The 13,690-nt window shown below is 40.7% G+C and overlaps 1 protein-coding gene across 1 annotated transcript in view; it reads right to left on the bottom strand.

The window, feature by feature from the left end:
* Window positions 1-6,677: 6,677 nt before the first annotated feature.
* LOC142103586 (sodium/calcium exchanger 1-like) overlaps window positions 6,678-13,690 on the bottom strand; it is a 57,521-nt gene continuing 50,508 nt past the window's right edge. The window contains exons 3-7 of the mRNA XM_075187661.1: window positions 10,743-10,837; window positions 10,447-10,565; window positions 9,794-9,893; window positions 9,024-9,296; window positions 6,678-8,003 (exon numbers count right to left, since the gene is read on the bottom strand). Of these exons, the coding sequence (XP_075043762.1) occupies window positions 7,627-8,003; window positions 9,024-9,296; window positions 9,794-9,893; window positions 10,447-10,565; window positions 10,743-10,837 (964 nt within the window). The 3' untranslated portion in view covers window positions 6,678-7,626. The remainder of the gene's footprint in view (window positions 8,004-9,023; window positions 9,297-9,793; window positions 9,894-10,446; window positions 10,566-10,742; window positions 10,838-13,690) is intronic.

Below are 13,690 nucleotides of genomic sequence, written 5' to 3'. Positions count from 1 at the left end.
CCATAGGTTGTACCTACATAATAGCAACAACTAAAATGGCAGGAAAAACAGGTCAATGACACATCTGCAATACAAAACATCTGTGTGGCTGGTTTTAGGGTTTATTTGGACAGAATTTGCTACAGGTGCACTTATGAGGGGACAGGGTTTATTAATAAGTAAAACAAATAAATATATATATATATATATATATATTAGTGTGTGATTTATTGTTTTTCTGTAAATAAATAAATATAGATACATTTGTATATCATGTGATCGGTAATGGTAATCTCTTAAACATTATTATTTATAATTAATTTGACCTAAGACTACTTGAGCAACCACGACTATAATTAATACATTGTTTATGAGGTTTGTGATAATAGACTAGCTTTAGTAATTTGCATATTTACAATAAATGAAAAAGTAGTTTACATGTATTACACATATTCTCCAATTCCGTAATCCACATGTTGTGTTTTGAAATGAACAAATTAAGCACACACAAAGAAGAGGGGCAGGTTTAGGCTTTCATATAAGCAAGATTTTTGTTTCTAGATACCAGTTTTTCCTAAGGGACACAATGACAAAATTGAATTAAATGCCATTTAAACATTTGACTATTTTTTCTCCTGCCAACCGTTCCTTGATTTTTTGAAAAATAATGAATAACTTATTTACTTATATGGTTAGATTATATTCTTCTTTACGCACACTGGTGATTGGGTTTTATATATGTGATTAATATAATAGTTTACATAAGCGGTTCTATAGAATATACAACCGGTTATATATCCTTGATCAATATAATATTTTAGATACTATAAGTCCAAATAATAATCAATGAGTCTCATTTTTACTGCATAACATGAGCACATAAGGTTATTTATATTTTCTCTCTCTCAGTTCTCTTTGTATCTCTAGAAATTGGACTTCAATTGTTAGGTCTATCTGTTAGTACGCAATGAGTTTGAAAGGTGTCAATTAGTTTGGGCATCATTTCGCCCTTGAAGTAGTTTCAAATTTATACACAGATTTATACACAGTGGTCTTGTACCAAACCAAATCAAAAATATGATTCACAACATCAGCTAAACAATGAAGGTAATGAACATGTAATAAACAAATCTGCTTTTTTTTAATTAGTATAGTGAAAGATGAGAGCAAGGGGAGGGTGGTTTGGCAAACTGCTGGGGGTATAGGGTAAAGGCATGGGGGGAGGCATGTGATCCAAGTGGACAGGTTTTAGGAGGGAGGATTAACCCTTCAATGAGCTTTTCAGGACCATGGCCGTGATAATGTAGATGGACTTCTCTACAGGAAACTTATGGAACAGGGACGAAAGTTTAAAAAGGTCAACCATGGCTCTCAAGTCTTGTCAAAGGATTTTGTGGAAGTTTTAATTATGCTGGTCATGTACTCCATATGATGGGTATGCCAGACCCTGTTAGTAGTGGTTTGGGTTGAGGGGATGCTGGGAAGTGGTAGCTGCAAGTGGTAGCTGCAATTATGTATCTTGTAAGTTTGTTCTGATGGTGAGTTGCTGCTGGGGCCCAAGGAGGAGGTGGAAAAACTTAAGATCAGTAGGGATATCCAACTGGAGAATGGCAGATATCAGATATTTTATATTGAGCCAGAGACCCAAGAGCTTTGCACATTCCCACCAGATGTGGAGGTATGAAGTGTCCAGATGTATCTTCTGAAATCTTGTTGGCACGTAATATTATCTATATAGGAGTTTATATACAGTACATTCTCTTTGTTCCTTGCACAAATGGTGGTAGAGGCATGTTGTCCCTGATTTCTGCCCAGTCCTCATCATCTAATCTCTCGTCAAGCTCCGATTCCCAGGCCAACTCTTGTGGCTCTGTGGGGGCAGGACCAGAGGCTGTCAGTTCTGAGTATAAGGCAGAGAGCAGAACTTATGTGTTTTGACAGTGTTAAGGAGTCTATAGAAGAGATTTGTACTGAAGTACTGAAAGAAATTATTGCTGGAGATATTAAATTTTGTTCAGATTTGAAGTAGATTTTATGTCCTAGATCAACTTGTACAAATAAAGCTAGCAAGTATTTGTGTGCTACATGAAAAAACAGCCAGTGTATTCCTTATGTGCAAAACAATAAACTCATTTGCACTTGGATTGTGATATGGTTTATCAGGAGAAAACATACTTATTTTTTGCCTTACTTTCCTTAATGAATCAGGCCCAAAGTGTTTATTATTAGGAATTCCCTTTTGATGACCCTTATACATTCTTTCTATTTCTAATTTAGTGACTATGAGCAATGTATTTGTATGTTATATGTTAGATTTGCCTAGCTAGCGGTTTAATGATTAACTTATAAGATTTTGACAAATATGTACTATTTAACATAAACTGGTCCCTTAACAGTGATTAATACGCATGTTTTACTTTAGCAGCTAAAAAACTCAAAAGAATGGTTTGTCTTTAATGAGATCTGTTGTTCACACTTTTGATGTGCAATTTTATCATTGTTTATTACTATTTCTAATAATTCATAACTTTCTTGCTATACGTTTTGTACCATTGTTACACTTGTTTGTTATCATTTATTGAATTAGACAAATATTATAGTTTTATGAATGAGGCTACGTTTTATGCGTACGAGCAAGATATCAGTCTGACTGGACAACTTTAATTTAAATATGACTAGGAAATGTTGGTGCTTTAATTCCTTTGATGAAACTACACTAATTATTTGTGGAGAAATTATATTTATAGATGCTGTCCTTCTTTAAACTGTGGAAAGATGTGTTCACTCCGACAATCAAGCAGGTAATTAGAGACCTGGGTCTATAAATTAGAACATGAAAATATTAATGAGACTGCTGTTTAAGAGAAGTTTCCTCCTAAATGTCACAAACAGCTACATGAGTGAGTACACACAGTTTAGGTATTCCTCACTTTAAGCAACATTACACTTCATTCCTAGCTCTGACAGTGTATTGGATAAAGATACATCTTTACTGATTATTGGTCAGTCTCCTAGTGTTTAGAGGTTTTACGTTCTTTTGAGCAATTTGTCATACAGAGAGAAGGCACACTTTGTTCCAGAATCCACCTTTAATCTCAGATATTCCTCGGATTAGGATGAGTTTATATTCGCCTATGGACACTATTTGACTAACTCTGTCTATTTATTCTGCTGCAGTGTCTATTCTTGCCGCAGATAAACGTATGTGATTAGTGCATCCTTGCCTTAATTATCTCATTTAATTTTATTGATTGTTATAACTGAATAAATTGTTATATGTTTTATTTGTATTACTGATTAATATTAAAGTAGGTGGACACATATAGCACTCCTTTACTGTGTAATTTGATGATCAAGATAACTGCCAGAAAGAGCAAAACTTTCCTGGTTATGCATGCTTGGGGCGGGGCTCTATCAGACCTGGAAAAGCTCGCTAGGTAAAATAAAATAAACATTATGATGGGATAATCAAAAATTCATTTTGACTGGAGATTCCGTTAACATTTTTTTTACAGTGAGCAGGTTTAACTGTTTCTAGTGATACCCCTGAAAAAGTTTAGGATGTGATTGAAAGCTTTAGCAGATAGCAATATAATAAACAAGTAAGGGTATTATAACATACAAGACATTTAATCAAACCTTGCTTTCTTATGCAATACTTTGCAACATTAAATTATAGTTACTTTTGCACAACACATTATATACAAAAATATATATTTTGATGAGTCCTTGACTTAAAACTCTATAACATTAGAAGATGTAAAAACAATGAAATAAAATCTGCATGAAAGCAGCTGTACCTGTTTTTTTTTACATTCTAATTTCAGGGACATAAAAGGTCATTTATGAAAGTGTAGAACATGCACTTTTCATTTTGCGCATATGCCCCTATTTGTCCAACTTTATGCATACACAAGTAGGACCTGCCCCAGGAAAATTAATCTGCGCCTACTTTTGCAGGTCTGCCAAAAAAATGCATGATGGCAACAGTCCATCTTACCAACACTGTAGGGCCACCTCTAAAATAATTATAGCTTTTCTATTTTTCTCTTAAAATATTGATTGGTATAAAGTGCACTGGAAAAGTACACATGGGTCTTGATTCAGTAAGAAAATGTAAAGCAAAAAAAAAAAGTTAACTTTTGCACCTTGGCAAAACCATGATGCATTGGAGGGGGAGGTAAATTTAAAATATGATGCCAGATATATATTTAGGGTAGGGCACGTCCTAGATCAACTTAAAATTTCAGTGTAAAAATAAAGTTTTCAAGTATTGGTGTGTTATATGAAAAACAGATAGTTTATTATTTTGCACATAACAAAAAATACTAACTTGCACCCGTTGCAATGTAACATGGTTTGTCCAGGAGAAATTTACTATTTTTTGCTTTACTTTCCTTAATGAAAGCATAGGCCCAGGTTTCCACCTCTGAGGACCTTATTAAGGAAGTAATATGTGCCTTCCCACTCCCCAAACATGGAATGCTCTCCTAAATGCAGCATTCCACCCCTTCAATCTCACTGAAATAGTCTCATCTAGCCAAATGAGATCTTGTTACTGCATGCAAGCAGGGGCGTAGCATGAGAGGAGCAGGTGGAGCGGCTGCCCCAGGCGCCGGCAGTGGTGGGGGAAGGGGGGCGCCAGTAGGGGAAGCTGACTTTTTTTTTTCTTGCATGTGCTTGACTTAGCACAAACGACGTGGATGGGGGCGCCAGCGAGTTCGCCCCCACTATTGAGCACAGATGGCCGCATGCTGCCTATTGCTCTATAGTGGCAATAGGCAGCAGCATCTGTTACCTGTAGCATTTTCCTGTGCACCCTCTGACCTCTCCTTCCTCTTTCAATATGTTAGCTGTCTTCATCCACCTTCCCCATGTTATAGCTGTGTGCATCCTCCTTCCCCATGTTATAGCTGTGTGCATTCATCCCAGGCCTTCCCAATGTGTTTGTCTCTTTCACACCCCTGGTTCTGTCTCACCCCCCCCCCTTTTTGTGTGCCTCTGCCCTTCCCCTCTGTGTGTGTTTCTGTCTTCTCTGTGTGTTTCTGTGCCTTTCTTCACCCTGCTGGTGTGTCTGTTTCCATTCAGCCCTCTTATCACATCTAACTTCTCACCATCTTCTACCATTTGTCCCACCACCCACTTTCCCTCTTGCTCTACACCTTCTCCTGCCACCCCCTAATGGTCCCACTCCTGCCCTGTATACCCACGAGCTTCCTCCTCCTCTTACATTGAAGTTGATGAGTCCTGCTTGGTGCTGATCAAAAGCCATGTGGACAATGCAACTTGTCGCCATTTGCTGGCCACGCCACCACCCTAGTGCGCGGTGTGAGTGTGTGTGGGGGGCCGCTGTAGCATGTGCTTGCTCCGGACGTCGTGGATCCACACTATGCCTCTGCATGCAAGACATAACTAGCCTTTACTCATCAAGGAGCGCAAGATCCACCCAACGTCTCCCATCAGAAGATATAAAACTGTGCACTCCCACAGATGCCATCATTTTCATGTTCTAAATTGGGGTGCGTAGCTTACATTTGGTGCATTTGCACAAAAGCAGACACAAGTGGCATATACACTGTGGGAGACGTACTTTTGCAGTTTCGCAAACGGCCCTTTCAGACTCCTAATATTACACAATGCATTGCCTACAGACATGCACCACATACATGAACAGGGTACTCACACAAAACTAAACAGTAACACTGATTATTCCTTTAAGGGTACAGGTAAAGCAATCTGATTTTAAGATAACAGCTTTTAACAGTCCCTAAAAAAATGGTGCTTTAACTCAGAGCTGCCATAATCAGAAATATTTGTAGTGTTAAATATAGTTAAACAGCTTCAAAAATAAAATGATATAATGCCAAAGTCTGGTAAGAGAACACACACCACATATAAAAGTAAGGATCATCTTCCCTAGTACCATCTGAACCCTTCGAGTGTCATGTGGAACATAGCACCATCCAGGGACCGACATTTCCAGGTGACGCCACTACAATTTCACCACTAGCTGGTTACTGTTTCAGGATTAGATAATAGTAAATGTACATTCATTTTTAAAGAAATTTACACAGATATGTGCTATATATACAAATCTTGTCAGACATACACCACACGCTGGTAGCAAGTATTCACATAACACACGTGTCCTGTAAGGCTACACCTCAAAATGTTGCCACAATTATTCCACGCTCTCCACTGATCCTACAGACGTCTTCAAGGGTGTACCTTTATCCTACACTCACAAGCAACACGCAAAAAAATCAAACACGGCACCCTTGATTAATGACACACACTGCACAGCACCATTAGACAAGTCGCACAAATGTCATATTTACATTATAATGATCCAAACACGCACACACATTATTTATAAAGAATATACAGTGAGTTTACGTGCAGGTAACTCACAAGGACACAATCTTATTGACACAGTGCCAAAAATAACCTCATCATGTTTTACCACCTTCTCTGTTTCAATCTTCCTTTTGTCTTTTCAATAATCCCCTTTTCTACCCCCTTCTTTCCCAGACTATTCTGGAGCCTCTACTCCATAATATATGTAAAGCCCCTCTTCACATGTCCTACATACTCATTACTGGTATTCTCTTTACCAATGTCCATAATTCCATTTGTTTGTTTTGAAATCAATAATGCAACTTAAAATACACGTGGATCAAATATAAAAGGGCATCTACTAACATTCACAAATATACTGTACAATTAGACATTTCCTGAAACTTTCCATTTCAGGACCTAAATAGCTTTCTACATTCCACTCAAAGCCAGAAATGTTGGTAAACATTGGAAAAAATAAGTCACCCTTAAATCAAATATAATGTGTTACTGATAGTTAAGCATGAGTTTTTGTGAATGCTGATAACAGCACTTTAATTTGAAGCAACTGAAATTTTAAGTTCAATAGCTCTCTAATATCGGTGATGCCCATCCTTTCATCCATTATCTCCTTTGTAGGATACCAAGTCCTATGCCATCTATTATAATAAGAATTAGAATTGCCCTATTATGTAGCCATACGATTCTCCAGTTCCGTTGCAATTCCTTACAAAGGAATAGCTCATGTTGCCCAGCGTGGGCAATGGAAGCCCTGGATATGGTTGTTCTTTATTCTCAGTTTGTGTCACTTCAATAGCCTCAGGAAACACAAGGCGAGGAAGCCCCAATCTCTTTAGTAGTAGTAATAACACTCATCAACTGCGCCTGGCAGTGGAGTAATATTTCTGGACGTGGCAGTCGGATTCCATTGATATAGTTGTTGTTTATTGCCTCACAGAGTCATAACAATCCCAATGTTGTCAGTAATAATTGCCCCAAAAAATCTAAGATATAACAGTGCTCTCCGTAGTTCTGTGGTTATGAAATGCCCGAATGTAGGACCAATACTTGTCATGTACATCAATCCAAATAATTGTCCTAGAACGAGAAGGAACCTGGGAAGACAACACCTTAAAGAGCAGTGATATGTTGCCCAAGGCTGATATAGTTGTCTAATAGCTGTCTCAGTTGTGATATCTGTTTGTGTCCCATGAAAAGTTAAAAAGTTCTATAGAAACCGTTCAAAGGATCCTGGGAAGACAAATTTAATTTAAGACCGGCCTTATTTATTTTTCTTACGACACAAAATCTTTAAAAGCCAGGGATGTGGCAGTAAGCTTCCAAGGATGCAAGTAAGATGTACACCAGCCACAGCCCGACGAAAAAAAGGGAAGTCAGGACTTTGGGAACTCGTGGGCCCCCAAGTTCTCCCCCTATCGGAGGACGTCTGCGGTAAAGGAGAACACAGAGGCAGAAAATAGAGAGCCCTGTAAAGAGGGTGACAGAAAAGGCCAGGCTCCCCGGGGCCACATGGAAGCTCTTGCCCTTCCCAGCCCAATATATAGAGGCAATGCTCCATGCCACTCCTAAGCCCAGGAATACATTTACTGCATTGCTACCTGTCACGTTACCAATGGAGGCATCGGCATGGGGGTCTTGGACTGCTGCCACTTTGCTGGCAAATGTGTCTGAGGGGACAAAAAAAATGTATAGTTAACTATAGTTAAAGTAAATACATTGTAATAATTTAAGAGAGAGTTACACCACGCCTTTTAATATATAATATATACACAGTTTTCATTAGCCCCATATGGCACTTCCTCTAAAGCAGGACTGTCTACAAATCAACACAATGAAGGCCACATACAGTGTGTGTAAGAAATACAGGATTGCAGGCCAAACACTAGCAAATAATTTGTCATAAAATAAGTGTACGGAGGTTGTCAGGAAAGATCGGGACCAAAAATTGCTTTGAAGGACCACATCCTTCCTAAAGGCCACAATATGGATCGCTATGTCCTAATATTCCCTTTATAAATCCTTTACGTATGCCTGAGTCTTAAAATGGATCAGTAAGAACACAACTTAATTTGGTCCTTCTGTTTACGTAGCTCTATTTCTGGTTTTACAATTAAAAACTGAAATGAGACTAAACTAAGAGCCTCAGCACAATAACAAAAGGGATGAACTGTGATTTATACCTTAAAATTGCTGACTGTATCTCTCTAAATGTCGATGTTTATTACTTAACCTCAATCTGTATGCGGTTAAAATCCTCTCTATACTTTTCTATACTTCCTTTAGAAGTGGTGGTCTCCACTGACTGTCTCAGTCACCTCTAGCCTGAAGCAACAGAGAACAAATACAAGTCCAGGTTAGGCAACGCTCCTACAGACGGCCTGTGTTTCTGTAAACATATTGTCTTACAGCCACCTGTAATGTGAAATAAACCAGCTCACAAGAGTTCTTCTGAAATACAGACTCTCTGAAGGTGTGTCGGCCAATCTGAAATGATTAATGTTTGTTCGTTTATGTTTATTATGTGACAAAAATATATTTAATAGACTCACTTACCCTCATAGTCTTAGGGTCTGTTCATTTGAATGGCCTCTGTATCAATCCTTCACTACCCATTATACCGCCCCTCGCCCACCCGCACTCCCCAACACACACAAACAATATCACCTACTAGTCAGAGCAGTCCATACCTGGTACAGATGTACCCAAAGCAACAAAGACCACAGCAGTGACGGAGTCTTTGAGGCCAACAGTACAGCCAAAGTGTGCAGCCAGGTCCCCAGTGACAGCAGTGAGGATCCCAATGATGCAGATGGAGACCAGAAAGCAGGCCCAGCCCCCCCAGTATTCAGTGGGGGGCACAAAGGCAAAGAGAACCTTCCAGAAGACGGTCAGGAAATGCATGATGTAGTCACAGCAACTGGGTAGCCCTTCCTCACTGCTCTCCTCATCATCATCATCTCCTGCCCAGGATGGGACATGCAGAAAGGGAGAGGGGGAGGGCAGTGCCAGAACGAGGAAAAGAGAAGGGGGAAAAGGGCAAAAACAAAAGATAGAAGGAAAAACAAGGGGGAAGATATAGTAATAGGAAGGTGGAGTAAAAGAGGGGAATAGACAGAATGTTGAGGAAAAGAAAGATAGAGAGAGAGAGACAGCGTAGAAAAGAGTAAAGAAAAGGGGGCAGTGAATAGGTAGCATGCCAGGGAAGGACATTGTGGAAGGTGGGAACAGGGGGAAGCAGCGTTAGTGGTGTGGAGGTGGGAGAAAGCATATGTGCATGTAAATTACTTGTGCAAAGAGTGAGCATACTGGCGGTTATTATATAAAATGTGCCTAAGTGTGCAACAATGCTGGGGACTATGTGCATGGATGGCTGTGTTATAGGGAAAGCTCGAGACAGCTGGCATTGAAAAATGAACGTGCAGAGAGTAAACGTGTACATAGTGTGTGACATGCTCACCTGCGCTGACAGTGACTGCGCTCACAAACTGCTCTCTCCAACTGCTGCTCCCAACAACTAAAGCCAAGTTTGCTTTCTTTATCAGCTTGTCTACTGTGCTCTATGTAAAATTCAAAAGAGGACATGTTGACCGTATGAGTCAATGGTTAGATGTGAGTGTGGTCATGTGGATGGGAAAATAAGTTATAAATAGAGGACATGTTGACCGTATGAGCCAATGGTTACATGTGAGAGTGGTCATGTGGATGGGAAAATAAGTTATAAATAGAGGACATGTTGACCGTATGAGCCAATGGTTACATGTGAGAGTGGTCATGTGGACGAGAAAATAAGTCACAAAAAGGGACATGATGAGGACATAACTTCAGTCTGTGAAATATAGGGCAGGAAGGGGGGACAATATTATGTGGGCCACAATGGGAAATGTAAGATGGGTGAAGGATTAGAGGGTGAGGTCATAGTGGCAGCATAAGGTGACATACCGGAGAACAAAAAGAAGAAGGTCAAAAACTGAGGAACATAGCACAGGATACATGATGATGGAACAGAAATGGAAAGCTGAGGAGCTAGAGCATGGTGACACTCGGACGTGTACAGTACATTAGAACATTTCTAATTAATCCAACCTCTGTGACTTTTCCCTTCCACCTCACCTTGAATTCATAGGACTCCTCTATTATGACTTCCATCTTGCGGTGTTCCCCCAAGCTGGGACTCCCTGCCATGTCCTCACCAGCTTTGATCGGGACCACCCATTTCTCACCAGACTCGCCTAGAAGAAGAATAAAATATGTTATTGTAGAACAAAAATAGCAAGGACCATAATCCGAATGACTCTTTTCCTGTCTCTCTAATCCTCTGTCTTTCTGCCTTTACACCGCCCCTTCTTCTCTCACTGATCTCTTGGTGCTTTCCATACTCATATGTTCATTTCCTCCTAATTTTTTACCTCCTCTTTGCATTTCTGGATCTCCAAGTTCAATGAAGAAATTCTTATTTTTTTCATATTCTTCATCATCGATTATCTTGATCTCGATGAATCTCCTGAAAACAGATACATGTGTTCAGTAAGATAATCCCATGCTATGTTATTTAAAATATTCACCTAAAAGTATATTTGCATGGATATACCACAATCATTGCCAAAACCATTCCCCTGTAATTAGATGAGTTAGTTGAAAGCATGGCACCAAGACATATTTTTAAGTTTATAATTTTGTAGTTCACAATATACATCGGTATAAGACAGTGTTGTTTAACCTGTGACACTCCAGGTGTTGTGAAACTACAAGTCCCAGCATGCTATGCCAATATATAGCGGCTTATTGCTGGAAGGGTATGCTGGGACTTGTAGTTTCGCAACACCTGGAGTGTCACAGGTTAGCCAACACTGGTATAAGAGATGATATTAATATTTGTTGATTTAATCCTGAATCTGTTCTACATCATTCTATATCAGCTCCTGTTATTCTGTTCCACATTTTATTCTCCGCCAACCTGCAATTTCCCCACCTTTTGTCTCAGACCCTTTCTCTAGCACTGCCAGGAACTGTCTTCTTGCTGTTTCTTTATTGAAGAGATGTCACTTCTTTTAAACATAAATATCACCCTGCAAGCTAGACTACTTCTTACAGAGGAAGAACACACACAAAAGAGTGGATCCTAGTGTGAGGTATAAGGACACTTGTATTGTGTGCTGAGATCAGAATTAAATGCTATCTATGTTTTCCCAGCTCTAAACTGTTGGGCTTAAAATCTGAAATAAATGGAAGAGTCACTGGGGTTTGCCACAAATAAAGTGGGTAATATGCATCATTGGAAAACAAATGCAGACAACAAAGATACATACAAACGCAACATAAATGAAACATTATACACTCATGGTTATAATGACATTTTTGGTATTTTAAACACTTGATTAATAAATATTAACAAAAACAATACAGCCCAGAGAATAAATATAGATTATGAGAATTGTTCCTTACATACAGAATATGCAAAATGTACTATACTGTTCATATATTGAATGATAAGGGACAAATCTCAGGACTGTCCTATAATTCTGTTGGCATAGAAATGTATCTACTCCCATATTGCCAACGGCATACTTTGAAGCAGTCATGACCAGGCACACTAAGAAGATATGTGTAATAAAGGTATTGTTTCATTTACATGCAGCATTTGTAAAGGAAATATTTGTTGTGATTTTATAAGCTAAACTTTCATGTTTGCATGTGTCCTTTAGTGGTGATCTATACCAATTAAAAGATAATATACCTAGGGGTATATTTACTAAACTGTGGGTTTGAAAAAGAGCGCATTTCACTCAGATTAAGCAATTCACATATATGAGAGATGGGTATTTACAACAATATTCATATATTTCAGCATGATCTATGGCTTAATAGGCTTATACCCTGTTCACACTGCCTCAAAAACCCGGATTAATGCCGGGACGAGCCCCAGTAACCCGGGTCGAGGCTGAGTGTGAACGGGGTCCCCTGCATCTACCCAGGTAGGATGACCCAGGTCTTTTGCAGGGTTATTCCCGAGACCAACCCGGGTAGATGCCAGTCTAAATGTTGAGACACGGGTTTTTCAAAAACAAATTAACATCACAAGAGGAGCCAATCAAAGCTTCTCTTGTGATGTTGCCAGGGAGACCCGGGCAGACCAGGGTTCAGTGTCAACCCAGGAATTTGCTGGGGTGGGAGGCTCTGTCATCCGTCAATATACAGGGTTCATATACCTGGGATATTGCTGGGGTGGGAGGCTCTGTCATCCGTCAATATCGCAGGTTCGTATACCCGGGATATTGCTGGGGTGGGAGACTCTGTCATCCGTCAATATCCCGGGTTCGTATACCCGGGATATTGCTGGGGTGGGAGGCTCTGTCATCCGTCAATATCCCGGGTTCGTATACCCGGGATATTGCTGGGGTGGGAGGCTCTGTCATCCGCCAATATCCCGAGTTCGTATACCTGGGATATTGCTGGGGTGGGAGGCTCTGTCATCCGTCAATATCCCGGGTTCGTATACCCGGGATATTGCTGGGGTGGGAGGCTCTGTCATCCGTCAATATCGCAGGTTCGTATACCCGGGATATTGCTGGGGTGGGAGGCGCTGTCATCCGTCAATATCCCGGGTTCGTATACCTGGGATATTGCTGGGGTGGGAGGCTCTGTCATCCGTCAATATCCCGGGTTCGTATACCCGGGATATTGCTGGGGTGGGAGGCTCTGTCATCCGCCAATATCCCGAGTTCGTATACCTGGGATATTGCTGGGGTGGGAGGCACTGTCATCCGTCAATATCCCGGGTTCGTATACCCGGGATATTGCTGGGGTGGGAGGCTCTGTCATCCCTCAATATCCCGGGTTCGTATACCCGGGATATTGCTGGGGTGGGAGGCTCTGTCATCCGTCAATATCGCAGGTTCGTATACCCGGGATATTGCTGGGGTGGGAGACTCTGTCATCCGTCAATATCCCGAGTTCGTATACCTGGGATATTGCTGGGGTGGGAGGCTCTGTCATCCGTCAATATCCCGGGTTCGTATACCCGGGATATTGCTGGGGTGGGAGGCTCTGTCATCCGTCAATATCGCAGGTTCGTATACCCGGGATATTGCTGGGGTGGGAGGCGCTGTCATCCGTCAATATCCCGGGTTCGTATACCTGGGATATTGCTGGGGTGGGAGGCTCTGTCATCCGTCAATATCCCGGGTTCGTATACCCGGGATATTGCTGGGGTGGGAGGCTCTGTCATCCGCCAATATCCCGAGTTCGTATACCTGGGATATTGCTGGGGTGGGAGGCACTGTCATCCGTCAATATCCCGGGTTCGTATACCCGGGATATTGCTGGGGTGGGAGGCTCTGTCATCCCTCAATATCCC

Source organism: Mixophyes fleayi, chromosome 10 (assembly GCF_038048845.1).
Source record: "Mixophyes fleayi isolate aMixFle1 chromosome 10, aMixFle1.hap1, whole genome shotgun sequence".
Lineage (NCBI taxonomy): Eukaryota > Metazoa > Chordata > Amphibia > Anura > Limnodynastidae > Mixophyes > Mixophyes fleayi.
This window is presented reverse-complemented; position numbering and strand designations above follow the sequence as displayed.